The following is a 27,957-nucleotide window of genomic DNA, read 5'->3' as shown; positions in this document are numbered from 1 at the left end:
AATTTCTTTCCCCTGTGCAAGGGGGCCTGTCAGTCTTGCTCCCAGCAAATCAGCTCCTGGACCCAAGGATTAGCACAAAGTAGGTGTTCACTATGTATTTCTCAAATGAACAGTGGATTGATGAATGGGTGGGCAGATTGAGGTGGGCAAAGCTGGAATATCTCTGCTTACCTGCATTTCCCCAGGTTTCTAGAACGAGCTCTGGCTCTGGCTTGTTACGTGAATCCATGTGGGCCTCAGTTTCGTGTGGAACCTTGATTAGAACTGCTTAGTCTAATGCAGTAGCTACTAACCACATGTGGCTACTGAGCATGTGATATGCAAGCAGTGTGAATGAGGAACTGAATTTAATTCCATTTTAATGAATTTTAATTTAAAAACTGATACTCAATTCAGTTATTGGAAAACTTTAGTACATTTGGAAATACTTGATTATGTGAATCTAATTTTTTCAACTGGAAACTTTATGAAATCTAAATACCAATCAAAGGTTTCCAATGAAAATTTGGTATCTGAATAGAGATGTGCTGTAGGTATAAAATACACACCAGATTTCAAAGACAGTATGAGAAAAAGAATGTAAAACATTTCATTAATGAATTTTTATATTATGTGTTGAAGTGATAACATTTTGGATCTACTGGGTTAAATAAAATTTATTATTAAAATTATTTCCATCTATTTTTTCTTACTTTTAAAAATATGGCTACTAGAAAACTGGTAATTACAAATGTGGCTTGCATTATATTTCTAGTGGATGGTGCAGGGCCAGAAAATCTCTAAGGTGAACAAGGGCCCTGAAGTCAGAAAAACCTAGTTTGAATCCAAGCTCAGACATTTCATAGCTGTGTGACTTTGGGCAAGTCACTCTCCTGTTCTGAGCCCCAGTTTTCTTACCTGTGAAATGGAGACTGCCGTGCCTATCAACATAGATATGTGGTGAGGATCCAATGAGGAAATGTATGTACAGTGCCTAGCACATAGCAAGCACTCTCTAAATGTAAGCTATCGTTACTGTCATCACGGTAATTTTTCTGGACAATGCAAGCAACTGGGGCTCATATGCAGCCAGCTGCATGGTACAGATTCCAAAGAAACATTCCACGAAGCACACTCCAAGCGTCCTCCCTTCTGCAGGAAAGGAGCGAGAGGCTCTCTATGATGGTTTTAAAACAGGTCCACACAAAAAAAAGTTTAAATAAATAAACAAATAAAATAGGTCCACAAATTCTTTGACATTCCTTTCTTCAAGAGGTGGAGCCTAATTCCCCTCCCCTTGAGCGTGGGCTGGGATTAGTGACTCACTTCTAATGAATAGAATAAAGCAAAAGTGACAGTATGTGACATCCAAGACTGGGTGATAAGAGGCATTGTGGACCCCTCTTGGTTCTCTCTTCTGTGTCACTCACTCTGGGGGAAGCCAACCGCCTTGTCATGAGCACACTCAAGCAGCCCTATAATTAGGCCCATGTGGTGAGGAAGTAGGGCTTCCTGCCAACATCCATAAGTGAGAAATATTGGAAACAGATCCTCTAGCCCCAGTCAAGCCTTCAGATGAGTGCAGCGGACACCTTGACTATAACCTCATGAAAGACCCTGAGACAAGAACAACCCAGCTTAGCCCCTTTCAAATTCCTAATCCACAGAACTTGAAAGAGAATAAATGTTCACTGTTTTAAGCTGTGAAATTTGGGGGTACTTTGTTATGCAATAGTAGATAACCAATAGACTCTTTTTTGGCCCTGTGGTTAAAGGTCTGCTCTTCTCTAGGGAAAGGGGCTCCAGTCCTGGGTCTGGTCCATCTTGGGACTACAGGGGCCACTACAGCACCCACAGGCCAAGGTACAAACCACAGACACTGGGCCAGGCTGCCTGTGTACTCACAGGCTGTTTATTTATCCAAGACTAAGGATGAGAGAGAGAGGATGAAGAGAAAAACCAGATGCCTCAAGGTGGTAGAGCTGATGGGAGAAATGAACAGAAAGGCTCCTCCTCTTTCTCTTGACACAGACCCCAGGGAACTCCAGCTTCAGGTGGGGCCTCTGGGGACAGTTTAGGGGCCCCTAGGAGGCCTGGCAGTTGTCAGCTAGGGTCAAGATCCCCAGAGGGGCAGGTCCCGGGCTCGGAATGGCTTCTGCGTACACAAAATATCTCTCCACAAAAGGCACTGGTGTGGGTGGGGGGAGCAGCAGGGAGGCTACCACGTCACTGGCAGGATCCACTGTGTCCTGAGTCTGGGTCCCAGCCTCTCTCAGGGGCTGGGTCTCTGCCTCCTTGTTCCTTTCCTCTCCCTTCCCTCAGCCCAGTGGTAAGCAGGCAATCAGCGGAGGGCCAGGTCAGGCCATGTGGTGGACACCCCCTCTTCAGGGCTAATGCATCTGACGACCTCTAGGCTAAGAGCCCCAGACGGGTGACTTTGGCCGAGAGGAAGGAGTGGATGATGAAGACCATTGTTTTGGGGCATGAATGCAGGTCCAGCTGCTGCAGGGTGGACGGAGAGAAGGGTCAGGAGCCCCATCCAGCCTGGGCCCCAGGACAGCATCACCCCCCAGCCCCTCCACTCACAATCTCTCCTTCAGCGCCCCCGAAGTCCAGGAAAAGGAGACTGGCACCATCGTCCGAGGACATCTGCAGCTTCTCAAAGGGTTGTTGGAGCAGCACAACTTGGGCCGCACCTGGCTCAGCCGCCCACAGTGTGAAGCCTTTGTCAATATGCACAGAGAGGCTGCAGGGACGGCCGTTCCATGTGCAGGCTGTGGGGAGGGTGTGGGCATGGGCACAGCGACACCTCAGAGACCGCAAGCCCTACCTCCAATCCCCACTGGCAGCTCCAAAAGCGGAACTTGAATGCCACTGGAGATGGGAGGCTCACTGTCAATGCCATTTGTACACCCACCCTGTACAGAGTCACCCACACTCTGAAATACAGAAGGATGAGCAGGCAGAAAACCTATACCCCACTTCCAGCCCCACTGCCAGCAGCAAAGGTGGAAAGGGGGAGCTTCAACTCTGCTTTGGACAGGAGGCCCACTCCCTATAAAGGCATCAGCAGACCCACCAAGCATGGCCTTTGGAGACCTTAGGGGCCTGTAGACTTGCCCAGTTAAATGTGAATTTCAGATAAGCGATGGATCATTTGGACATACTTAGACCAAAAAAATATCTGTTGTTTTACCTGAAATTCAAATCTAAGTGAGTGTCCTGTATTTTTTCTGGCAACCCTACTCCAAGTGCCATCTCTCATATCCTCACCAGCAGAGTCACAAAGCCGGCACAAGAAAACCCCCGGGAAAGGAGTCTCACTACCTACCAGGGCACCTGCATATCCAAAACACAGGGCCCTCAAAGACCTCAAATCCCACTCTCTCTCCCCCTCCTGAAGCACCCTAAAGAAGGAAACTTGAATGCCCCTGGGGATAAGAGGCTCGTTACCAGAAAGGCACTCCCAGATCCACCCAGCCCACCTGTCGACACCTCCTGCACACCCTCAGCAGCCCGGTGACAGCCATCCACCAGCTGGCGGGTCCAGGCAGCCAGCTCCTGCGGTGACTCCACGCTGAACAGGTGAGTGTCCACACCGTGGCGCGTACCCGTGCGCAGGGCAAAAGAGAGCTCTGCATCGTAGGACAAGGAGCCCTTGGAGGGGCCTGAGTGCACCAGCCTGGGGGCAGGGGGCAGAGGGCTAAGCATGAGGCCTCAGGCAGCAGGGAGGTAGTTCTGGGCCACGGGGGTGGTTACCTGGGAAGGGACCCTGCGACTCCTTTACCACCTAATGTGGGGACAGGACTTCCAGACGGCCACTGATTGACTCACAGGAGACCATCTCCTGCCACCCTTCCCCTTGCCCCCTCGGCTCCAACCGTTCTGGTGTCTTCAGACACGCCAAGCACACTCCTGCCTCAGCACCTCTGCTGTTCCCTCTGCCGAGCACACTCTTCCCTGATTATCTGCATTGCTCTCTCCCTCACTTCCTTCACACCTTTGCTCAAGTGCCATCTCCTCTGAGAAGCCTTCCCTGACCTCTCTGTCTAAAACGGCACCCCTCCCTATCACTCACTAGCCTTACTTTTCTTTATGGTACCAGAAGTTATAATTACTTTTCACTGTTTCGGTTGGCTTTTGTCTTTTTCTCCAGAATATCATCTAGGGTACAAATTTTTGTCTAATTGTTCACCACTATATTCCCAGCAACTAAAACAATGCCTGACATATAGTAGGTGCTCAGTAAACATTTGTGACCTGAATTAATGAATCACTTAATTAGGCAGGCAATTCATGACCTGCTTATCCCTAGTAGGCAGCAGGCTCCTGACACGTATGCCAGAGCCCAGCCCAGAGTGAGGAGACATGGACAACAAGGGCCCAGACCCCGCAGCTTGACTCTCACTTGCTGTGTAACCTTGGGCAGTTCAATGCCCCTCTCTGGGCACCAGACCCCAGAGTTCTGTCCCTTAGCCCTCTTTGTTCCTCACTCCACATACTTTCTCTCATAGCTTCATTCCCCCTTGGAGCTGCTTCTGATACCCAGTCCCCTACTTTGCAGCCCTAAACTACAGACCCACAAGTCTCCAAGTTTCCTACCCAAGCTCCCTACCTGTCCCTCGCACACTTTGGACTCAACTCAGCGTCTTGCTCTGACCTCCCCCCTTTGCACTCCCACCCCCAGTCCCACTGCTCCCCTAGACACAAGCTCCAAACCTCCCGTCCATCCATTCATCCGGACACCTCCCTCACCCTCCCCATCTGGTGAGTACTAAGCCTGGTTAATTTTACCACCCATGTGTTTTCCAATGCAAATGCGGCCTTTCTTCTCTATCTGCTGCCTCCACCCACCTCCACCAGCTCTCCTGCATGACTGCTCCCATCCCCCGCCTCCAGCGTATTTTCCAGGTGGCAGCAACATGGATTCTTTTAAAACACAACCCAGAGCCACCTCACTCCCAGGCTAAAACTCTTCAACTCTGCCCCAGCTCTTAAGATAAGGCTAACATTCCTTAACCAGCCAATAGAGGCTCCACGAGATCAGGCCCTGCCAACTCCCTGCCTCATTTCTCTCCATTTCCTGCAGAGTCTACACACTGCTTATAGCACACTCACAGCTCCATGAACGTGTGAGAGCCCTTCATGCCTCTGTACCTTTGAGTATGTTGTTCCCTCTGTGTGAGATGCTTTTCCAGCCTTTCTTAAATAGCAAACTTCTACTCATCTGTCAAAGTCCAGCTCAAATGTCGCCTTCTGCCCGAAGACTTCCCCCACCAGGCCAGGTAGAGTTAAGTGGTTCCTACAACTCTGCATCGTAAAGGCTGTTTCCGGGTCAGTCTCCCCTGCCAGGCTGGGGACTCCCTGAGGGCAGAGCCTCTGGGGACTCTCTGTCTCCTGAACCACACAGCACAAGGTTGGGCAGAGTAGGCATCAATGAATGAGTGACTGGTGGGACCTCATATCCTTCTGTTCCAAGCCCCCATTTTACAGATGAGGAAACCAGGGCCCAGACAGGGCAGAGACTTGCTTCAGGCCACCTGGGGAATAACTCAGGGCAGGATGGGGCTGGAGTCCCCAGCTTCTGAGGTCCATCTAGAGCATCACCCCCCAAACTGTGGGTGGGACACACAGTCCTGCCTGTCCGCAGATACCTGGTGGTGATGAGCGGGGCAGTACGGGCCGGCCGGCTCAGGGCCTCACGGGTCTGGGGGAGACAGCAGTAGAGGAGCAGCTCCTTTTCGGTCAGCAGGGCCAAGGTGGGTGCTGTGCCCCCACTGGGCAGCTGCAGGGGGCAAGGCAGCAGTGAGGAGGGACGGAGAGGGGAGAGGTCAGAGGGCCAGGGCGGGGTGAGGCAGTGAGGGGCAATGGGATTTGGGTCAGCTCCAGGACAAGGGACGAGGGGGGAGGACAGGTCCCGGGCCCTGCAGGCACCTGCTCAGTCAGCCAGCCGATCTGCTTGATGTCCTGGCTCCCGGCTGTGCTGGTGGCTGACAGCAGCGCCTGCAGCTCGTCCTTGACCCAGGGCATCAGAGCGTTGACCTGGGCTTGGATGGCAGCTGCCCACGACCTGGCGCTAGCCTCATCCTTAGCCCTCAGGAAGAGGGTTTCCCGGCCATCTGCTGAACAGATCTCCAGATACCTGCAGGCACAAATGAGGTGGAGGGGAGGGCCCGTCCACTGGGCTGCAGGTACCCAACCCTGAAATCTGGCCCAAGAAACCCCATCTACCACAAAACCAGAAGAAACCACAGGGGATGCCCATGACAGAATCAGGAGCGACACTCACGGCAGGGCTCCAGCCACAGTTGTTGGAGCCTCATGGGGCTTATCTATCTTATCTCAGGATAAGAGACTATCTCACACACACACACATAGGCATATACACACAAATACACACACACTCAAACATGTGTGACAGGGGCCAAAATTATCACTGTGCGAGGATTCATGATTTTGCCCTGTCCTTCCTGGTTTCTAAGGAGAAGGACTGTCTTGCTGGGCCATCTCCCAGGTTCTCCTTTGTGGTGCAGAACCAAAGTAACGCACTGACGGGGTAGGGGTGTGGACACAGCAACTGAAGAGGCCTGGTAGCCTGAGATGGTCTACATAAAAAGAGGTGGGGGGCGGGGGAACTTCCCTAGCAGTCTGATGCTTAGGACTCCACGCTTCCAATGCAGGGGGCACGAGTTCGATCCCTGGTTGGGGAACTAAGATCCGCGGTGTGGCAAAAAAAAAAAAAAAAAGAGCTGGGGAATGGAGAAGGGAAAAGGGCGGGGAGATAAAAAGCCACAGAGGTAAGTGTGGGAAAGGTTTCAGGGAGGTACAAGAGGAGTTAGTGACAGGGAGAGGACTTTCAAATGTTCTGTGGGGCATTAAAGATTCACTGCCCTTTGGCTTTTCCGTAAACAGTGAAGTGGGGCAGAAACTGGAGAACGGCTCACACACATCCGTTCCAATGCCCTCCGCCTCTGCCTTCCTCCACTACAGAGCTCTCTTGCAGCTAGCCCTGGCCATCGACCCAGTTCTGACCGATGAGAGAGAGAAGGCTCTGGGAAGGGTGTCCCTTCCTAAATGAAAGGTAAAGCGTTCCCAGCTGTGGTAGTTAGTTTCCAAAGGTGGCCTCCACCAAATTCATCCCTCCCTATACACACGGTGCACCTCTCTCATCAAGAGGTGAAGCTTCTTTCTCCTCTATTTGGCCTTGTGACTTGGTTTGACAAATAAAATGTGGCAGAAGTGCCATTCCGGAATTCCCAAGCCATCATGAAATCCAACTAGCCCCAGGCCACCCACCCTGAGAAGAACAAGCTAGCCATATAGAAAGGTCATACTGAAAGAGGAATGCTTAGCCAGCCTCTAGCTGTTCCAACCACCCCAGCTGGCACGTGGGTGAAACAGCCATCTTGGACTTCCATGCCCAGCAGATACCACATAGAACAGAACTGGCCGGCTGATCCAGCCCAGATTACAGAATTGTGAAAAATAATAAACTGTTATCTTCTAAGCCACTAAATTTTTGGATGGCTTGTTATGCAGCAATAGAACAAAATACCAGGAGAAAAGTTCCTTTGTCCCTCGCCTTCTTCCTGTCTGGAATATGGACACATGCTTGGAGATGCAGCCACCATCCTGCTTCCAGGAAGAAGAAAATCCACAATGAAGATGGCAGAAGGGGAATTCCCTGGCAGTCCAGTGGTTAGGACTCCGCACTGTCACTGACGAGGGCCCGGGTTCAATCCCTCGTCGGGGAATTAGAATCCCGCAAGCCATGTGGTGCGGCCGAAAAAAAAAATTAAAAAAATAAAAATAAAAAAAAGAAGCTGGAAGCCTGATGCCTTGAGGGCATTCTTGAGCAGCAACAGCAGCCTACACAGCTGACTGCTAGACTTTTTTTTAAACATGTGGAAAAATTAACTCCTCATTTATTAAGCCATTTCGTGCTGGGGTTTCTGATACTTGCAGCCCAATGTAATCCTAACACTAAGTAAAAGTTTGAAATATTTTTCATTACATTTTGGTTACCAGATTGTGTTCCTTTGACTGGGATATTGTGCTGATATGGAAACCCAGTTATATTCAAGTTACACATATGTGCACAAATCAGGCACATGTACATACATGCATATACACATACAAATATTAACACAAACACACAAACACATATGCACAAATCTACACCCCTGCCCGTGCAAATGCTCACATATACACACAAACACTTGCATTTAAATGCCATCTACATGTACACACACGTAGAAATACACGTACACACATGCTTCAGGTGATGTCTGGGATCAGGCTGGGATCCACAATTAACCTAAAGTTCTATGAGTCTCAGGAAGGACTGATACCACCTCACCTTCACCCAACACAGAACGCCCCTTTAGTGGAGCACCTGTAAGTGACCTGTGAATCACTAGTTCTTGCCTCATGGGGGCAGGCTGGGGCTGGGGCACCAAGTAGGGCCAGGAGATATGGATGCTGAACATTAATCAGCCCTTCAGGGCAACGCTGGGCATTGGCCTGGCATTGAACCTCAGCTGTAACTAGGACCCACAGCACAAGCCTTTTATGCCCAAGCCACATACACACCACCCCAATACTGCACACCGCATTTAATCAACATAGACTGCATTCACCACCATCATCACTCAAGCACCTGAAGCTTCTGAAGCAGGGAGGGCTACCTGGAATGAGGCAAGCTCCATCCCTTCCAGGTTGTGTGATCTTGGGCAGGTTACTTCCTCTCTCTGTCCTCATCTACAAAATGGTGGTGAAATAATAGGACTTTGCCTGTAGGGTTGCTGTGAGAGTTAAATTAAGTTGTGCGTGATAAACGCTCAGTAATGTTGGCTGGTATCAATCTTATCATCGGTGTTAAAGGCTGTGCAGATGTGAGGGACGGTAACCTTCCACGGCCCTGACACAAACGTTACCAGACATCTCAGAACCTCAGCAAAGTTGGAAGAGACTTCAGGGGGTCACTGAGTCCGATATCCTTGTTTCACAAAGGGGAATCTAAACGTTAGTGAAGAAAAGGGACTAGTTCAAGGAGAACCAAGACTGGAATCCAGGGCTCCTTCGCAGACCAAGTTCCTCCTCAGATGTGAACTGCCCAGAGGGAGAAGAGAGAAGCAAAGCACACCATCATCCCCGTAACTTCACCCTTGCATCCATTCGACAAACACCTCTTAAGCACCTACTATGTCTGCGCATCGTGCTTGTCACTTTGTAACACAAGGGAATCTTTCCTTTGGCCCCACTACCTAACACAAGGGCATGTCTGTCTGAGTTGCCCCCTACGTCAGGCTTACCTGGTCTCCGGGTCAGTGGGGGTGCACCTCCTCGAGACATATGCCATCTTCAAGGACATTTGTTTGGCATCACGGAGGTCCCGGGGTGGAAGGCCAGGGGAGGAAGGCTGCCGCTGAAGGGGTGAGGCAGGAGGCGAGTCCCAGCCAACCGAGGTCCCACTGGCAGAGTTCTTGAAATATGGTGAGACCTCTTTCATGTACTTGACTGGTTAGGGGAGAGGTCAGCAGTTACCACTGTGACATGGGCTCCTACGTAGCACACATCACAATTGTCACTAATTCATTAAAAGTTTAATTTATGTCCACTATCTCCTCCTCTAGGCTAAAGTCTCAGACAGGGCAGCATGGTAGAAAATTCTGGATGCATGCCAACATCCATTCTCTCACTTTTCCCTTGGTTTATAGACACATGGCCACTTGGAAGAAAGACTGCATTTCCCAGCCTCCTTTGCAGCTAGGTGTGGCCACATAACTAAGTTCTAACCACATAAGTTTAAGTGTTTAGAGCTTCAGGATGGCTGCTTAAAGGGAATGGGCAACAGCTGCAGCAAGGCAGTGAGAGCACCGGGAGTCAGATGTGACTGCTCTGCCACTGTCCCATTGTTTGCCTCTATCTCTTCAGTCTTCTCATCTGCAAAAAGGAGGGGCTGCATGAGATAGTCCTGTGGTGGAGGCTGCTAATTTTCCTCCAAGATAGTGATAAACTTCCAGCTTAAGACTTCATTTTCTAGGTTCCCTTGCAGCTATAAGTGCCCATGTGACCAAGTCTGGCCAATAGGATGAGAGCAGAAGAGATGTGTGCAGCTACCAAGTTCTGCCCATTAAAGAAAGGGGCACGCCCTGGTCTGGGAAGATCCCACATGCCGCGGAGCAACTAAGCCCGTGTGCCACAACTACTGAGCCCACGTGCTGCAACTACTGAAGCCCACGCACCTAGAGCCCGTGCTCCGCAACAAGAGAAGCCACCGCAATGAGAAGCCCACGCACTCCAACGAAGAGTAGCCCCTGCTCTCCACAACTAGAGAAAGCCCGTGCGAAGCAGTGAAGACCCAATGCAGCCAAAAATAAATAAATAAATAAATAAATAAATAAATAAATTTATTTAAAAGAAAAAAGAAAGGGGCACGCCCTTCCTTTCCCTGTCTTTTCCCTTGACAGGTTGAGCTGGCTAGAACACAGACTGGTGGGGCACCATCTTGACCAGGAGAACATGAGCCACACTCTAAAAGGCTGACTAACAAACAGAAATAAATGGATGCTGAGATTTTGGACTGCCACGTCAGACTTGAACTGTTACCTAAGAAAGCAAGGAGCTTCTATTATATTTAAGCCATGGTATTTTATGGGGATCTGGTTACAGCAGCACAACTTGTACCCTAACCAATATAGATGTCTAGAGGCCCTCTTAGCTCTGACCAGTCATCACTGAGTGAGTATAGTGGACTCCTTCTAGAATAGCATTGTCCAACAGAGACAATGATTTCTATGATTATGAAAATGTTCTCTATATACACTGTCCAGCACAGTAGCCACTAGCCGCATGTAGCTATTGAGTACTTGAAATGTGGCTGGTACAAAATTCAGAGGAACTGAACTTTTTATTCAGTTCCTCTGCCCAACTGACCCATAAAGTCATGTTCTGATATGTGATCCTGCTCTCCTGGCTATGCTAGCTGGACCAGGGGTCAACCCCTTACCCACACTAGGCTACCCAAATTGAGACTGTTGAGAGATCCTACACCAATGTCTTGAACACACTTGAAAGCTATAGGGGCAACCACCTTCTGCAGTGAGGACAGAGAGGAGGAGAGAGCTGATTTGTAGGGAGAGAAAATCAGTGGAGATGCATGTTGAGAGACAGGGGAAAGCCCTGCCAGGCATCTGCTAATGTTCCGGTTTCTGATACTCCTCATTTAGAAAGTCGGACTGCCATCCCAACAGGAGTTATGATATTTGCAACCAAAAGAGTTTTGATTGGGACCTGGATTCCATGCCTTTTGACAAAAGGAAGATGTCAGTAACAAAGGGCAGCTAGAAGTGAAAGGCAACATGATGACAGGGTTGATCTGAGAAGAGCTTGGTGGGAGAAGAGTTTCAGAGACAAGTCAGTTTTCTTGAGCACCTAATATGTGCCAGGTGTTGGACTGGCCCTAGGTAGGACTGGGATGGTAAACATGTGACACTTGAGCTACCATTTGTTTATCCCTTGCTCAAGGAAGCCATCACAAATCAATCATAGTGTTCTATGGCAGCCATTACCAATCAATTAAAGCTAACTGATAATAAAACATTTTGGCATTCTTACTCTATCAATTAGTTGAGTTTGGCTGCAAATAATAGAATATATAATAACAGTGCCTTAAGCAATAAAGATATTTATGATTTCATGTAACAAGAAGTCTAGAGGAAGGCAATTTTAGGATTGGTTCAGTGGCTCAATGACATTGGATCCTGGATAGGCATCTCCGCCACTGAATCTCTGCCATTCTCTGGCCTTCCCCTCATGACCACAGGATGGCTGCAACAGGCTCAAGCTAATCATTCCTTACATGACAAAACCCAAAGCAAGAAGGGAGGAGGCAGGCAGAAAAAGGGCTGTCTCCTCACATCTCCCTCTTATCAGAGAGGTAAGTATTTCCATGAAGCCTTATACCTCATTGGCCTGACTGGGCTGCATGCCAACTTCTAGCAAATCATTAGTAAGAATGAATAGTCATGATTTATTTAGACCAATCACAATTCAGCCTCTAGGGCTGAGCATATTCCCACCCAATTAAATCAGGCTCTGGTAGCATGGAAGAAGGGGAAATGGTTGGAAGGCAGACAACCAGTAGTGTCTGCCACATCTGTCCCAGCATCTGGACTGTTCCCAATTCTGATGAGCAGCAGTCTCCTCATCTCTAAAATGAGCTGCTAGAAGGACAGTGTGTACATCAAGGTGGTTAAAAGTCTTGCCCGAGCGCTGGTCTCTCTTCTCCCAGCCAGGCTGGCCACTCTGCTGCCCTACTGAATAGTACCTATGCCTGCTAGCCCTTGGGCAGCCTCTCTTCCTCTCCTCTCAGCCACCTCTACCCCCATGGCCATCTGGCTTGCTAGCCATCTGATGTCTGCAGTCAAGGCCCAGTCAGTATGCTCTGCCTGTGAGCGGACAGACCAGGAAGGGGTGGGGAAGCAGTTCTTGGTCCAGCTCCCTGGAAGAACCACATAAGAAGATATTTCTGTTGCAGGAGACTGCCCCTGAGGTTCAGATAGGATCCAAGGCAAACAGGGGTGAAAGTGAGAGGGAGTTACAAGCCCTATTGGGGTTGGAAGAGAAGTTATATTGAAAACAAGAGCAGATTGTTTTGAGAGAACTAAGCCTAGGTCTGAAGATTGGGAACTAAGACGAAAAATGACTCATCCTCACCATTACAGCAATGACTTACCCCAGGATTATGTCTCAAGGGGCGATAGAGGTGGGACACATCACAGCCTACCTGACAGCCAAACCATTCCCCTACTTTTTTTCTCCTTGCTAACAGAACCCAGAGCCCAAAAGGCTGGGCTTCTCCCCAGCCCAGGGGGAAAATCTTGACTGGTCAAAGTGAATCATGATCATTCCATCCCTCTTGCTTGTGATTAGCTTAGAAAGGGGCAGATGATACAATTTTGTCCAATGAGCTGTGAGGGAAAATATACTCCCTTCCCTTCCTCTCTAGCCTTCAGAAGTTGCTGGGAGGGGGGAGTTGGTCCTAAAGCGATGATAGTCACTTTGACCCCAGGACTGGGGTCCACACACTGAGGATGGTGAGTCCTTAAATTAATCTACCCTGGAGCCATGCTGACTTTATGTATTCTGGAAGAAACATATTTTCTTCAATGTTTAAACCTCTTTGAATTGGGTTCCTGTTACCTGCAGACAAAAGCATCCTAACTAATACAGCACCCACCCATTCCCCCCCACTCCGACTCAGGCTGCAACTGATATATCTCCCTACTATAATTAACTACGTCCCTCCCCTGCTCAAAGCCATGCTCTGGCTCCCTGCACTCTTCACCCAACTGCAAGGCTCTCCAGGACCTGAGCCCTGCCTACCTTGCTGGCTTTACCTCCTGCCACATCCCCAATCTCGCCCTCTAATCCAATTATACTGACCTCCTCAGAGCTCTCAGAAGCTGTAGGGGCTTCCAAATGCCTTTAAAAATGCAGTTCTCCCTGCACAGAATGCCCTTAGTACATGGTTTGGAGACAGGCACTCTAGGATTTGAATTCCAGCTCTGCCTAGCTATGTGACCATGGACGAGGTAATTCACCTCTCTGGCCCTCAACCTGCATAATGATGTCTACCTCAGAGAGACGTTAGAATTAAATAAGATGATATAAAACATATGACACAGGTTCTGCCCACACTTAGAACTCTGCTGTGATTTTGTGTGTTGGGGCTGTCTCTCGCACCAAACTGGGAGCTCCTAGAGGACAGAAACGGGGCTTGATTCGCACCCAGAGTCAGTGCTCTGTGAATGGAGAAATGAACACCAGGGCAGGAAAGGTTCGTTCAGCAGAAGCGAGAAGGTGCCACAGCCCAGGAGGTCCTGGCTCAGCTCAGACATCACCCCTCTAGGAAACCTTCCCAGATACCCGCTCTGGAACCTCCACGCCCATCACCTCCGCAGTCCCCTAGACCCCACTTCCCTATGTGTCCATGTGGGAGTCCGTGTTCTCCTCCAGGCTGGGAGCACTGTGAGGGCAGGGACCTTGACTGACTCGTCTCTGTACCCCCCAGAATCCAGCAGGGATCTCCGATGCTACGTGCTCAGCAAATGAACGTTTGTCAGCTTTGAAGCCAGAGAAACTACTAGAGGCCCTGCTCACCCAGGCCATCCCAGAAGTGGGTCCGCCTTCTCCTCTCCCACAGGAACATGCTATAGATGGACAGCACACCAGCTGGTGTCTGAAACAGGGCTTGCATTTCACCAACCAATCAGCCTGTCCCAGAGTGGGGGTGGGGTGCTGGGGCCCCCAGAGTGTGGCCATAAATAGCCCAGCTCTGAGCCCTCCTCCCTGCTCTGATTTCTGCCTGAGTCACCCAACCAGGCAGGGCGGGGCTGCCCAAAGGCAGTGGCCTAGGGAGCTGAGGGCAGGAGCATGACCCTGTGGCCAGCATTCTTGAGACCCCAAGGATAGACCCAACTGGTGTCCACACCCTCCCCAGCCAAACCTCTGGCCCAGGAGCCTCGTAAAGCAGATACGTGGGCCCTTCCTCTTCAGGGAAGCTGAAACAGACACAGGACACCCTGCCCCTTCCAGAGGCCCCAATTGCCAGCTCTGCCAAGGAGAGAAGCCAGCCCTGACCCCAAGGAGCCAGGAATAGATTCCACTAGAAATGCAAGGAACAGAGGCAAGGCAGGACCATTTGCCTGGCCCAGGACAATTGGGAGGGAACACATGTGTTGCAGAGAGAAGGGGATACATCTGTTCTGGCTCAACACAGTATCCCCAGTACTTATCCCAGTGCTCAATAAATGTTTATGACTGAATGTCTTGGCTTTGAGACTTGGCTGAAGCCTGTCCCCTAAGCTCAAGCTGTTCCTTGTCTGTTCAGTGGGTGCTCATTTACTTGCCCCTGCCTGAAATTACATGATCTATCCATTTGCTTACTAGTCTACAGCCTCTCTCCTCTAACCAAAATGTCAGTTCCATGAAGGCAGGGACATGTTTCCTTGCTTATTAGGGTATCCCCAGCATCAAGAATAGTACCTGACATATACCAGGTAATCAGTGAATAAGAAATGTGTTAAGTAAATGAATATTGACAAGCCTGGGGCTTCTCAGGATGGAGACAACATTGAATTGGGCTCTAGAGTGAGGCAGGCTTGGGTTTAACTTCCTTGCTCTGTGACCTTGGACAAGTGACTTGACTTCTGTGAGGCTCTATTTCTTCATCTTTGTAATGGGAGTAAAATATATCTATCTCCTAACATACTGAGATTCAATACTTGTAAAGCACTTTGTCCTGCCTGGCATAGAATAGGTCTTCAATAAATAGCAGTGTGGTTATTATTTCTGCTGCTATTCTTAGTATGACAGTATAAGGGGATGAGCACAGGATGTCGTGACAGACAGACACACAAAAATTTCAATCCAGGCCCTGACGCTTACTATCAGGCCTTGGCAAGTCCCACGGTCTCTCTGAGCCTCAGTTTGCTTGCCTATATAATTGGCACTCATATGCCAGCTTTCTGAGTAAGGCATTGTGAGGATTCAAGTCCAAGCTGCCCACCTGCCCACCCAGGATGTTGTGGAGAGGACTTGGCATTCCAACGGGCTCTGGATGATCTCTGAGGTCCTGCTGGTCCAGCAAGGCTGGACTATACATAGTTCCCAGCCACTGGCAGGCCTTGCAGCAGAGCTGCCTGGATTGCCACACTCTGGGGCATAAAATCTCACCTTCCACACCCTTGTGCAGTATAGGGGGCACCATCTATCAAGATCCTAAAGGCACATGAACACTTTGAACTTGCAATACCCTTTGCAGGAATCCCCTTCAGATAAATGTTCACAGGTGCATAGAGCGGTCATGGCATCATTGTCTATGGCACAAGAGGCTAGGAGCAACTTGAATCCCATGAATAGGGGCTGCTAAATACAAGAAGTGAGCTCGGGACTTCCCTGGTGGTCCAGTGGTTGAGAATCCGCCTTCCATGCAGGGCACGTGGGTTCGATCCCTACTGGGGGAACTAAGATCCCACATGCCGTGGGGAAACTAAGCCCACGCACCATTTCACAACTAGAGAGAAGCCCGTGCACTGCAACAAAAGATCCTGCATGTCAACAAAGATCGTGCGTGCTGCAACTAAGACCCGATACAGCCAAATAAATAAATAAATTTTTTTTTTTTTTAAAAAGTTGAGTTCCTGGCAGACCACTCAGTCCCGTTCACGGCTATATCCCCAGTGCCTTACATCGAGTCTTGGCATAGAGCAAGGGCTCAATAAATATTTGTGAGACGAATGTCTGAATCCCAATAATGGGATATTATGTAACCATTTAAGAGAATGAGGACTTCCCTGGTGGCACAGTGGTTAAGAATCCGTCTGCCAATTCAGGGGACACGGGTTCGAGCCCTGGTCTGGGAAGATCCCATATGCCACAGAGCAACTAAGCCTGCGCACCACAACTACTGAACCTGTACTCTAGAGCCCACGAGCCACGACTACTGAGCCCGCATGCTGCAACTACTGAAGCCCACACACCTAGAGCCCGTGCTCCGCAACAAGAGAAGCCACCGCAATGAGAAGCCCACGTACCGCAACGAAGAGTAGCCTCCGCTAGCTGCAACTAGAGAAAGCCCGCACGCAGCAACGAAGACCCAACGCAGCCAAAAATAAATAAATAAATTTATTTTAAAAAATAATAATAATAAAGAGAATGAAACAGAGTTACATGTGCTGAGTTGGAAAGAGGTCCTCAACTTGTTCCATGATAAAAACAAATATGGAAACCTTTCTCTGGAAGTGTGTGAAAATATTAGCCATGGGTAATATTAATCTATGAGAAGATAATTGCTTTACACTCTCCTGTTTTGTTTTGTTTTTTTAATTAAGCATATATTACTTTTCACATTTTTTTAAACTCTATTTTTCAAAAATATACCGCCAGGATCTGGGGAAGGGGCAGCAGGTGCCATGTTAGGCCACAAAGTTGGCAAGAAGCCCCTGAAGCAGCCCAAGAAGCAAGCCAAGGAGATGGACGAGGAAGATAAGGCAGTCAAGCAGAAACAGAAGGACGAGCAGAAGAAACTTGAGGAGCTAAAAGCGAAGGCCCCGGGGAAAGCCCCCTGACCACAGGTGGAATTAAGAAATCTGGTAGGGACTTCCCTGGTGGTCCAGTGATAAAGAATCCGCCTTACAATGCAGGGGACACGGGTTCAATCCCTGGTCAGGGAACTAAGATCCCACATGCCGCGGGGCAACTAAGCCCGCGCATCGCAACTACTGAGCTCGCACAGAGAGCCCGCGTGCTGCAAACTACAGAGCCCACGCGCCCTGAAGCCTGCGCACCACAACTAGAGAGAAGCCCGTGTGCCACAACGAAAGATCCCACATGCCTCAACGAAGATCCCGCATGCCGCAACTAAGACCCGATGCAGCCAAAAATAAAATTAAATAAATAAATAATAAATAAATAAATCTGAAAAAAAGGAAATCTGGCAAAAAGTAAGCTGTTCCTTGTGTCTGAGGCAATGATGATCCTTAATTCCATTCCTGTTTAAACATCTGGATTCTCTGCCATAACATCTGTTGCCACCTATAGCTAGAATGAAGTGTTGTCTTGGAACATATTGTACATTTAAGAATAAACTTTTGTTAAAAAAAAAAAAATACACTGAAAAAATAACCATATGTATATCTACACACTACCACATTCCAAACCATCTTAGCCAGGATTCAAAGATAAAGCCCTCATCAACTCAGGAAGTCTACTAGGATCTTAGTAATGGGAGAAAGAAGCACTTATTGAGCACCTACTATATACCAAGCATGAAAGCTCAAATCTCACTAACACATCTTCACCTAATCAAACCAACTCAATGAGACCGATCCATTGTTAAACTGCCCAATTTAACAGTTGAATAAATTAAATAAACTGAGCCTCACAGAGATGACATGACTTGCAGTGCAGTATAAACATTTAAGAATATGGGTTTTGACATCTGACAGATATGACCTCAAATTCCATCTCTGCCCCTGTGTGACCTCAGGCAAATAGCTTCACCTCTCTGAGTTTCAGTGTTCTCATCTGTACAATGGGATGAATAATGTACCTTGAATCATAAGGGTGGTTTTGAGGAGGCAACAAGAAAGCATATGGAAGGCACCTAGCACAGTATCCAGCACACTGTAGGTGCTCATTAAACAGCACACATAACATCACTACTATTAACATTCTTATCATTATCATTATAATTTCCTCCACCACCACCAGCAGCCAAGCTCACATAGCTAATCGAGGCCAAAATCTGCCTCCAGAGCCCCACAAGCATTTTAATCAAAGATCCAGGGAACAGGCCAGGACTGAATTAAGCCAAGTTTTGTCTGTGGGGAATCACATGGCCCTAAGCCGTATGTGTGTGCAGCCAAATTAATGTTTTCTTGAGAACAATGATTAGAACAACAGGTCTTTGCAGCCATAGGAGGACTGGACGGGGGCTCCATTCATGCCTCTGTTCCCAGGACAGGAGTCCCTCAGGCGCCTCTCAGGCACAGTATCACTAGGCTAAGCTGCATGGAGTGGCCTCAAATTAGCTGCATCCATTAATAACACCCCACTTTTGATAGTGGTGATGTATTGAGCCAAATTTCAGGCAGGACACCTGGCAGTGTCCATCTCCCAGGGGATGAGCTGGCGGGGGCCTGGCCTTGGAGTTCTGAGGACTCACAGTGGAAACTCTTAGGAGTCAGTCAAGCCCAGCTTGAGCCTTGAGCCCCATCTTAAACATTTAGGAAAGTCAACTGCAATTGAGGAGGTTAAAGGCAAAGTAGAAAGGGTCAGGGATGTCCCCTAGGTGATCATTCCCCCCAAACTCACCAACATCTAATGTGTGCTGGGCTTGGTGCCAGGCTTGGGGCTCTGAGGCAAACTACACATGATTCTTGCCTGCAGAGACCTTCAAGTTTACTGGAGAAAACAAAAATGCTGCTGCTGATGTGATGATGACAAAGGTTGACATTTATCAAATGCTTACTGTGTGGAATTGTGCCATAAACCTCAAATGCATTGTCTCATCCTTCTAAATAGCAAATAAAATAAATGAGTGCCTACTTATGCACACTGGTCCCAGCACGTTACATGCATTATTTTTTTATGTTGCAAACAACCGTGAGAGGTAGGTATCATCCAAGGCAGAGTCAATAGTGGCCTCTGCAATCAGACAGACCTAGTTTTGAATTCTGAATCAGCCAATTTATTAGTTGTATGACTTGAAGAAAGTTATTTATTCTTAACAAACCTTGGTGACTTTGTCTGTAAAACGGGGATTATAGCAATTCCTACTATTCTCTGTGTCTTTTATGTACATGCTACTCTATGCCTGTATCTTTTAAAAGCCTGATCTTTGTGTAGGGTGAACCTTCTCTACTTTGTACAAAGTACTAAAATTGGCTTTATTCATTTTTGTCCTTTAGTATTATTTTTTAATGCATCACAGGCTCCCTGTTGCCTGTGTCTTATCAGCCTCACTGGGAGTGGAGGGAGGGGAGGCATTTGGCTGTCCCTCCCTTTTCCCCCAGGCCTGGTCTCCAAGGGCCCAGGCTGGCCCTGCTTCCAGATCCTTGCACACAATGGGCCTCTCTAAGCAGCAGACAGAGGCGTGTTGGCTGTCAGCTTGGGCCCAGACTCTGGTCACAAATACATCGCTATAGCTGAGAATAGGCTCAAGACACTTGTGCAAACTCCTGCCCTCAGAGAGGAAAAGGTCTAGAGGGCAGGCTGGGGTTGCTGATACCCAACTGTGCCCCTGACTTAGGCCAGGGAAGTAGGGTTCTGGCTGGCAACTGCAGTTTGCTAGTGACATCTTTTCTTCTAGGATGTTCTCAGGGAGCTCTGTACCCATCAAGCCCTAGACCTCAGGAAAGATGCCCAGCTGCCCTGCCAAGTTCACATCCAAAGGACAGGCCATGGGCCCTTGGAGGTGGTCTTAGAAGTGGGATGAGGGTGGGGAAGTTCTGAACAATGTGACCAGTGATTGGGTGCTAGGGAAGAACCTAAGCCCAGAAAGGCTTCCAGGAGCTCTGGCTCCAGACTGGGGCAGCTGCCCAGTCTCCACAAACTCCCCCAAATCTCAAGGACCAGTCACAACCCAGCATCCTAGATCCCTCATGTCTTCCAGGCTTTTCAGATCACCCGTGCAATTCAAAGAGTCTTGACCCCAGTGCTCGCCCCCACCTGTTTGTTGCCTTGGATGGAATTACCTCCTTCTACAAGCCTGCTGGAGAGCAGCTCAGAGAGAGACTTCAACTAAGAAAAAGCTGGGAAAAAACTAACAAGAAGGCTACAACCTCGAGACTCCTCCTTTTATTCAAACCTGCTTAGGTCAAACCACCACCATCTCCCTCCTGCTCGTGGTCCCGGCCTCTTTGTTGCCATTCTGCATCTACTGTTGTCTCCCTCCAAACCAGGTTGATGCTGTAAAGCCCAGAGCTGACCATGTGAGCCCCTGCTGAAAACCCTTTAACCGCTCTGTTCCTCTCCAAATTCCTTTAGTCTGGCACTCAAGGCCCTGCAGAATCTGTCAGTCTGAATAGCCCTCTCTTTCTCCATTCCCTTCCTCACACCTAGGCTCAGATAAAGCTGAATTACTTCCCAGGCAACTCCCCAGGTAAGTCAAGTCATTTCACCCCTTCGTGGTTTTGCTCACACAGCTCCCCTTCCTGGAATGCCCTTTCTCCACCCCATACCCACATCTGCTTATTGTTCATAAAGTGCCAGCATCCCCTCCTCCAGGAAGTCTTTCCTGACCACCTGCCTCCTCCAATCCCTGGGCAGACCCCATCTCAGCACCTATGACAGGATGGTGATCTAGTAGGTTTGCTCAGCTATCTGCCCCACGAGACTGAGAGTCCCCTTGAAACCACTGAGTAGAGCAGTACAAAGGGAGGAGGAGAGAAAGAGAAAGCAGGAGAGGGCTGTCATCCAAAAGGGAGGAAAAATACCAGAAGATTATAAACAACTTTATGCCAAGAAATTTGACAACTTAGATGAAATGGACAAATTCCTTGCAAGACATAAACTACCAAGAAAAGAAAAAAAAACAGATCATCTAAATTGCCTTATTAAAGACATTAAAATTGGGAATTCCCTGGCAGTCCAGTGGTTAGGACTCCGCACTTTCACTGCAGGGGTCCAGGGTTCGATCCCTGGTACGGGAACTAAGATCCCACATGCTGTGCAGTGTGGCAAAACAAACAAACAAACAAAAAAACCTTTCTATAAAGGTAGCTTCCCTGGAGAATGCTACCAAACATTTAAGGAGGAAATAATACCAATTCTATATAAATGCTATGGGACAGGAGGGGAGTCACTAACATTTATAGAGTGCCTACCATGTGCCAAATCCTATGCTGGGCAAGAGGCAGGCCAGGCTCCATCCAGCAGCCTGGGGCAGCGTTTGCCAAGGAAAGCTCTTGCCCTATGAAAAGTCTTAGAGAACATAGGTGCTGGAAACCCTCAGTCCTGGGATGGTATTTCTCTTCCCTACTCTATGTGCAGCAGACATTGCTAATCAATTCCAGCTCCTTTCTGCTGAGTCCAGATAAGACCTCCCAATCTTTCCAAATATGGAACTCTCAGTAGCCACCAAGGAAGCTAACACTCAAAATGAAAGCTGTTGGTCATCTCTGATCTAGCTTAACCCCAACAGATATGAAAACTGAGCCCCAGAGAAGAAGAGGGTCTTGCCTAAGGCCAGATTAATTACAGAGCAGACAGGATTTTAGACGCTGATTTTTAAATAGTTTGTGTGGAGAAGATAGTGTTCATATTTTGTCTCCCCCACTCACTGGTGGGCTCCTTCAAGGAGGGCCAGGTCTGCTTTAGCTTCTGACCCAATGCTCTGCAAATCAGGTACATAGTAGGTCTCTGGAAATGCTTCTTGGCTTTAGTGAGGAAGGAATGGAGTAAACGAGGTAGAAGGCTTGGGTATTAGCCCCGAAACCAGGAGGCGCTTCAAACGTCTAACACTCAGAGATGCTACCCTCTCAGAATGATCCACACTGAGAAGCCAGATAGAGACATTCTTTACCTAAAGATGAGGAGGTGAAGGGGACCTTGGCGTGGATTAGAAATGTGTCTACAGTAGAAATTTTACCATCCATGGACTAAACTTTCAAACAGCAGAGACTAAAAGAGTTTTTCAAGTCAACCAAAATATGACATTTTGATGAATTTCAACTGTTTAAACTGCATTACTGGCTATAAATATCAAAGTGATGAGGCATATGGGAGGGAAAGTCTCCTATATCCATATCATTAATGTGTGAGCTTGTTATTTAATTTTGCTGTTAAAATATGACTGATACACTTAAGCTTTTAGGGACCAATACTGCAGAGTCAGCTTTCAGTAGATATTTTAAAAATGCAACAGTAGCATTTAAATAGACACACAGTACATTTAAATAGATAATAAAATGTAAAAATAAAATAAAACAAAACGATAGACAATTTAGGTCAAGAATGCCAAAGATCACCCAGGGATCCAGAGCCTGTTTGTCTCTGTGGCCTCTTGGACACTTCTTTGGGGACACAAAGGCAACCTATCAGGATCTGGGCCTGGGGCTCAGCTCTGCAGCTTCACTGGCCATGACATTCTCCATCAGCCCCCGCCACCTCCGTGTGCCTGTTCTGGGCCAGGAGCCAAAGACACATTCTTCAGGCCCCCATGGCTTCCGGAACTGCCAGAGTGGAGTTTTTTTTGGGTTTTGGTTTTTGGGTTTTTATAACGTCTTTATTGGAGTATAATTGCTTTACAATGTTGTGTTACTTTCTGCTGTATAACAGTGAATCAGCTATATGTATACATATATCCCCATATCCCCTCCCTCTTGCATCTCCCTCTCACCCTCCCTATCCCACAGAGTGGAGTTTGATGAAAGGGCTGAGCAGAGCAGAAACCTCCTGACAGAGCTGGCAAAAGGCAGAAGTGGGACCACCCCAGCAAGAGACTGTAACAACCTATGGGAAACTGAGGCCCAGAGAAAGCCAAGGTCTCATCTAAGACCACACAGTGACGGGATAGTGGAGGGGAGCCACCAAGTCCCCCCCCACAAAGTAATACTCCTCTCTGAGCCTAGCTGGAAGTATTTGATGTCCTGCTACATAAAGGCCAAGTCCTCTCCCAAAGCAAGATGGGTCTCAGGGTTTTAGGAGAACTCAGAGTTGAGAGCTCCCCTGGTTCCTCAGGAAAGAATCTTAGCCGCCCCTTCGCCAGTCCCCGCCCCTCTCTTCCCCTGAGTCACTCACTGGGTGGCAGATCCTGCCTGCCATGGACCTTTTGTCCTATTTCCACAACCCAGTAAAGCAGAAGTTACATCCCTGCCCTACAGATGAGGAAAGTAAGGCTCAGGGGAATGAGGTGACTCGTCCAAGGCCACAGAGCTAGGGAGTGGGAGAGAGGAAATGAAAGCCAGGTCAGCCTGGCTCTGGGCCAGCTCTGCTGCCACCACCCCTGCTGTCTCAAGGCAGATCCCCAAGTTCTGTTTCTGTTTTCAACCCTGCCCACCTCCCAGCCCCCACTGCTTGAGGCCTGGGGAAAGTAGGGAAGAATTGAACACCCCTGGGGTCCCCAGTGCTTACCCTCAAGCACCACCTCTTTGCCTGTCTTCTTTAGGACTTGCACCGCCTCGTCATGGGTGGCAGAGGAAAGGTCTTCCCCATTCACGGACAGGATGGCATCCCCTACAAAGAGGGCCTCCGTCTGGTCAGCTGCCAGGCCCTTGAAGATCTTGGAAATGAGAATAGGCATCTTGTTCTCTCGGCCCCCTGCACAAGCACGGAAAGAGGAAGAAACTGAGGCAGACACTCCAACACTTGCGAGTCACATCGAGGCAAAATTATTTCTGAAGGTCTCTCACTGTGTCCAACCCAGTGCTGGGAAATGGGGAGTGGAGAGTAAAGAGAATCTCAGAAAAGAGCCTTAGAAGTTTAGGACACTAATAATACTTACAAGTCATTTTCTAGATTTATAATGTTATAATGGATCTTTTGGTTAAATGCTTTGGGTGTTCACCAGTGTTTGAGTAACTTACAAGGTGCTTCAGTAACTTCTTTTTTTTTATTTTATTTTGGATTTTAAGCGATTTTCCCATAATGGGGGAACCCACTGATAGCCTCTAATCAAGAATAAAGATAGAAGTCAGCTATTGCTATGGTCACAAAGGATCTCTTTAGCAATCAGAAAGCTTTACAACCTAGGATCCAGGCTAGAAACCAAGGCCTTAAACTCTAGAGATTTCAAAAGCCTATCTGGGGACTCGAATTCCGTTTGGAGGCGTCTTTGAGCTCCTCGAGTAGACATCATGAGCAAAGCTCACCCTCCCGAGTTGAAGAAATTTATGGACAAGAAGTTATCATTGAAATTAAATGGTGGCAGACATGTCCAAGGAATAGTGAGGGGATTTGATCCCTTTATGAATCTTGTGATAGATGAATGTGTGGACCTGGCAACTAGTGGGCAACAGAACAATACTGGAATGGTGGTAATACGAGGAAATAGTATCATCATGTTAGAAGCTTTGGAACGAGTATGAACAATGGCTGTGTTCAGAGAAATCAACTGCTTCCACATGTCCCCTCTCCATATTTTACTACGATGAAAACTGGGTCGTGTACATTTTCTTACTGAACTTTTTTGTTAAGTAAACTTCTGTAATAGTCAAAAAAAAAAAAAAAAAAGGCCTATCTGGGGACTTCCCTGGTGGCGCAGTGGTTAAGAACCCGCCTGCCAATGCAGGGGACATGGGTTCGAGCCCTGGTCCGGGAAGATCCCACATGCTGCAGAGTAACTGAGCCTGTAAGCCACAACTACTGAGCCCACGCGCCACAACTACTGAAGCCTGAACGCCTAGAGCCTGTGCTCCGCAACGAGAAGCCACTGCAATGAGAAGCCCACACACCGCAACAAAGAGTAGCCCCTCCTCACCACAACTAGAGAAAGCCCACGCACAGCAACAAAGACCCAACGCAGCCAAAAAAAAAAAAAAACCTAATACATTTTAGCACATTGCTTTATTTCTAAATTCTTGAATGTCCTTTTAAAATCAGAAACAGTAATAACAGTAATAACACCATGCTAAATGCTTTCAATCTTGTCTCGTTGCATCTCCACAACACCCTAATCACACAGACATGCTCAGATTCCTACTGGAAAAACTGAAGTGTGGAGAGAAGCCCCTTACCCAAGGTCACCCAGTTGGTTAGTGGCAAAGCCAGTATGTGAACCTAGGTCTCCTGGCTCCAGAACCAACACTCTTAACTCTATGGTAGACTGCAAGTCAGGCTCTCAGGTATCACACTAGTGCTCCATCCTCAAAGATGAGGAACAAGTGGCCCAGGTCATAATTCCAATGTCACCCAACAAATTGGTGGCAGAAGTAGGACTGGAATGCCTCTCCAGACCCCCACACAGGCCCAACAGTTTGTTCATTGCACCACACAGAGCTTGAGACCTAGGAAAGGAGGGAGTTTCTATTCATATCTATCTGCCCTCTTCTGCCTGAAATTAGGGACTTCAGTTCAGTTTGAATCCATGATTATTCTTGGATGCCTGGGCTGGGCTGGACCCTAAAGGAAAGGTCAACATGGCAACAGGAGCCCAGTCTCCATACATGAAGAACTGAATGGAGCTGGTATTCCCCCTGACATCTCCTAAAAGTACCCTTACTCCCACCTGGAAGTATGAAGCTAGGAGGTAACTTTATGTGACCTTGCAAAGTCCCCCTCCTCTCCAAGACTCAGTTTGTCCATCTGCAAAATGGAACTCTGTATGAACTCTAAGTTCCTTCCTGTTTTAACACATTGAGTGTACAATTTCTGGATTGATCTGTTGCCCTATCCCATGCTGGAGTTTGAAGGCAAAACCGGAGTTTGAAGGCCCACTCCCTGGCTTTCCCATTTCCCCCTTTTAGATCCCTTTGGTTGGATGTATGGAAGTTTGCCCTTCCATGGGGAAGAACCGACTCCTCTGGACCCTCTCTAGGGGCCTGATAATTGAGGTTCAAATCCCAGCTCTGTCGCTCACTGACCGTGTGATCCTGGGAAAACCATTTTACTTTTCTGAGTCTCAGTTTCTTCACCTACTAAATGAGGATTATGCTTCCTACCTTTTAGTACTTGTTGCCAGGATGAAGTGGATCATGAGCCTAGAGTACTGGGCACAGCACCTGGCACACAGTGGTAGCCAAGTCACCACCATCCCCACCCCTTCAGGAAGGAATGGTGAACCCAGCAGCTGGGGTGTGCAGGTTTTTTAGCACTAGGTTAGTTACTTCGGGAGTCTCTCGTGACCTCTATTCTTCCTCTCATCTAACAGCCATAATTCTCCAGGCACCTACTATGTGTGGCAGGGTGAGTACTTTGGACTCCTGTTTTCATAGAAACATCCCAATTCTACCATTACCCTCATTATATAGTTGAGGAAACTGAGGTCCGGAGATGGGAAATGACTTGTCTAAGTTCACACAGCTGATTCTGGACTTCAGTCTGGGTTGCCCCCTAAAGAAAGCTGTCAGTAGTGGGGGCTGAGAGCCCATCTCAATCCTGTGGAAGGCGGAAATGGTCAGATCAAGAAACTCAAACCCAGCTGTTAGGGCTCTTCACCTAGGTCCACAGCCTTCCTAGGTCCTCAGATTTCTAGGTCCTTTCTGGCCCCCTGTCTGTGAGCCCAGCCCAGCTGGCGCCTCCAGCTAGTCTCCAATCTCCCCACCAGCCATGCTTCCTACTCCAGGCCTTACTCCTCCCTCCCACCTTGGGTGTGTCTTGAAGACTTCCCCCTCCCTGCCCTAGTAGCACCCCAGGCTTCAGTCTCCTTTCTCCATCCTTTGCTCTCCTGGGGTTCCTGCTGTTGTTGATGGCCATGCAACCCTAGACTAGGCAACCAGTCTCAGATCTCTTTGCCTCCACACAGAACTCCCCACCCACGTGTCCTTGGTGAGTCCCCAACGCCCTCCACACCTGTGCCTTCTGACTGAGACCTCAAAGCCCTCTCCGACCTTGGTGCTCCTGGTGCCCTCGGTTCCCTCTGTCCTCTCAGATGCCCTTACCCCCAGACAGAAGTCATCCAACTCCATGTCCTCAATACGCTGCCAGCCCCCGCGACCTCTGCGCCCTCGGCGGTCCCACAGACACCACAACCCGCGCCCTCGGTGGCCCCGCGCCCACCTTTAATGCTGATACCCAGCCCGCCGGCGTCGGCCTTGCGCACCGTCACGCGGCGCCGCTGGAGCAGCAGCGCCTCAGGCAGCGGCGGGGACTTGGCGCCCGGTTCGGCGGCGCCGTTCAGCTGCGCGGGTTCCGGCTCCCGCTGGGCACCGGGCTCCGGGCCGGGCTCGCCGTCGGCGGGGCTCACGGTCAGCGCGTCCTCCTCTAGACTGAGCAGCACCCGCTGCCACCGGTCGCCTCCAGCCCCCGAGCCCGCCCCGCCGCGCAGTTCCAGCAGCCCGGTGCGCGGGGCACGCCTGCCTGACGCCATCTTCGCCTCCGAGCCCCCGGGCCGCCGCGCTCGCCCTGCCCCGCAGTGCCCGGCCAGCTCCAACCCAGCGCCTAGGGCGGAGGGCAGGCGGGGCCCGGCTGGGCCAGCCGCCACACTACCACTGGCCTCTGGGGGTGGAGCCTCGAGGGACGGGGCTATCTGTGGGTGGGGCTAACGGTTAGTGGCGTGGCCACAGGCAAGCTAGAGAGGGGCTGGGGCGGGGTCCAGGAGCCGAAGGATATGCTGTGGGTCTACATGGGGGTGGGGTCATAAGGGTGTCCGGGCGGGGCCACGAGTTAAGGCAATGAGCGGGTGAAGTGGGGTGGACGGGGCCATTAGGGGGCGGAGCTTCGTGTCAGGGGCTGGACCCTAGGACCCTGTGGAGGAGACTGCACCCGGCATGGCCGTCGAGGGCCGGCGCCGCAGCTCGCCCACTTGGGAGC

General features: G+C 49.2%; 2 protein-coding genes across 2 annotated transcripts; one reads left to right on the top strand and one right to left on the bottom strand.

The window, feature by feature from the left end:
• Positions 1–1,863: 1,863 nt before the first annotated feature.
• On the bottom strand, positions 1,864–27,641 carry SNTA1 (syntrophin alpha 1). The gene is made up of 8 exons (XM_061207924.1): positions 27,205–27,641; positions 23,623–23,808; positions 9,294–9,498; positions 5,914–6,121; positions 5,634–5,764; positions 3,465–3,661; positions 2,566–2,753; positions 1,864–2,481 (listed from the first exon to the last, which is right to left on the bottom strand). The coding sequence occupies exons 1-8, from the start codon at positions 27,512–27,514 to the stop codon at positions 2,389–2,391; spliced, it is 1,518 nt and encodes a 505-aa protein (XP_061063907.1). The 5' UTR covers positions 27,515–27,641; the 3' UTR covers positions 1,864–2,388.
• Positions 24,302–24,666, top strand: LOC133103774 (small nuclear ribonucleoprotein G-like). Its single transcript, XM_061209295.1, has one exon. It carries the CDS (start codon positions 24,345–24,347, stop codon positions 24,573–24,575), a length of 231 nt encoding a protein of 76 aa, XP_061065278.1. The 5' UTR covers positions 24,302–24,344; the 3' UTR covers positions 24,576–24,666.
• Positions 27,642–27,957: the final 316 nt, after the last annotated feature.

This window comes from Eubalaena glacialis, chromosome 13, assembly GCF_028564815.1.
Source record: "Eubalaena glacialis isolate mEubGla1 chromosome 13, mEubGla1.1.hap2.+ XY, whole genome shotgun sequence".
In the NCBI taxonomy this organism is placed as follows: Eukaryota; Metazoa; Chordata; class Mammalia; order Artiodactyla; family Balaenidae; genus Eubalaena; species Eubalaena glacialis.
The sequence above is the reverse complement of the archived record's forward strand: the minus strand, read 5'-3'. Positions and strand labels throughout refer to the sequence as shown.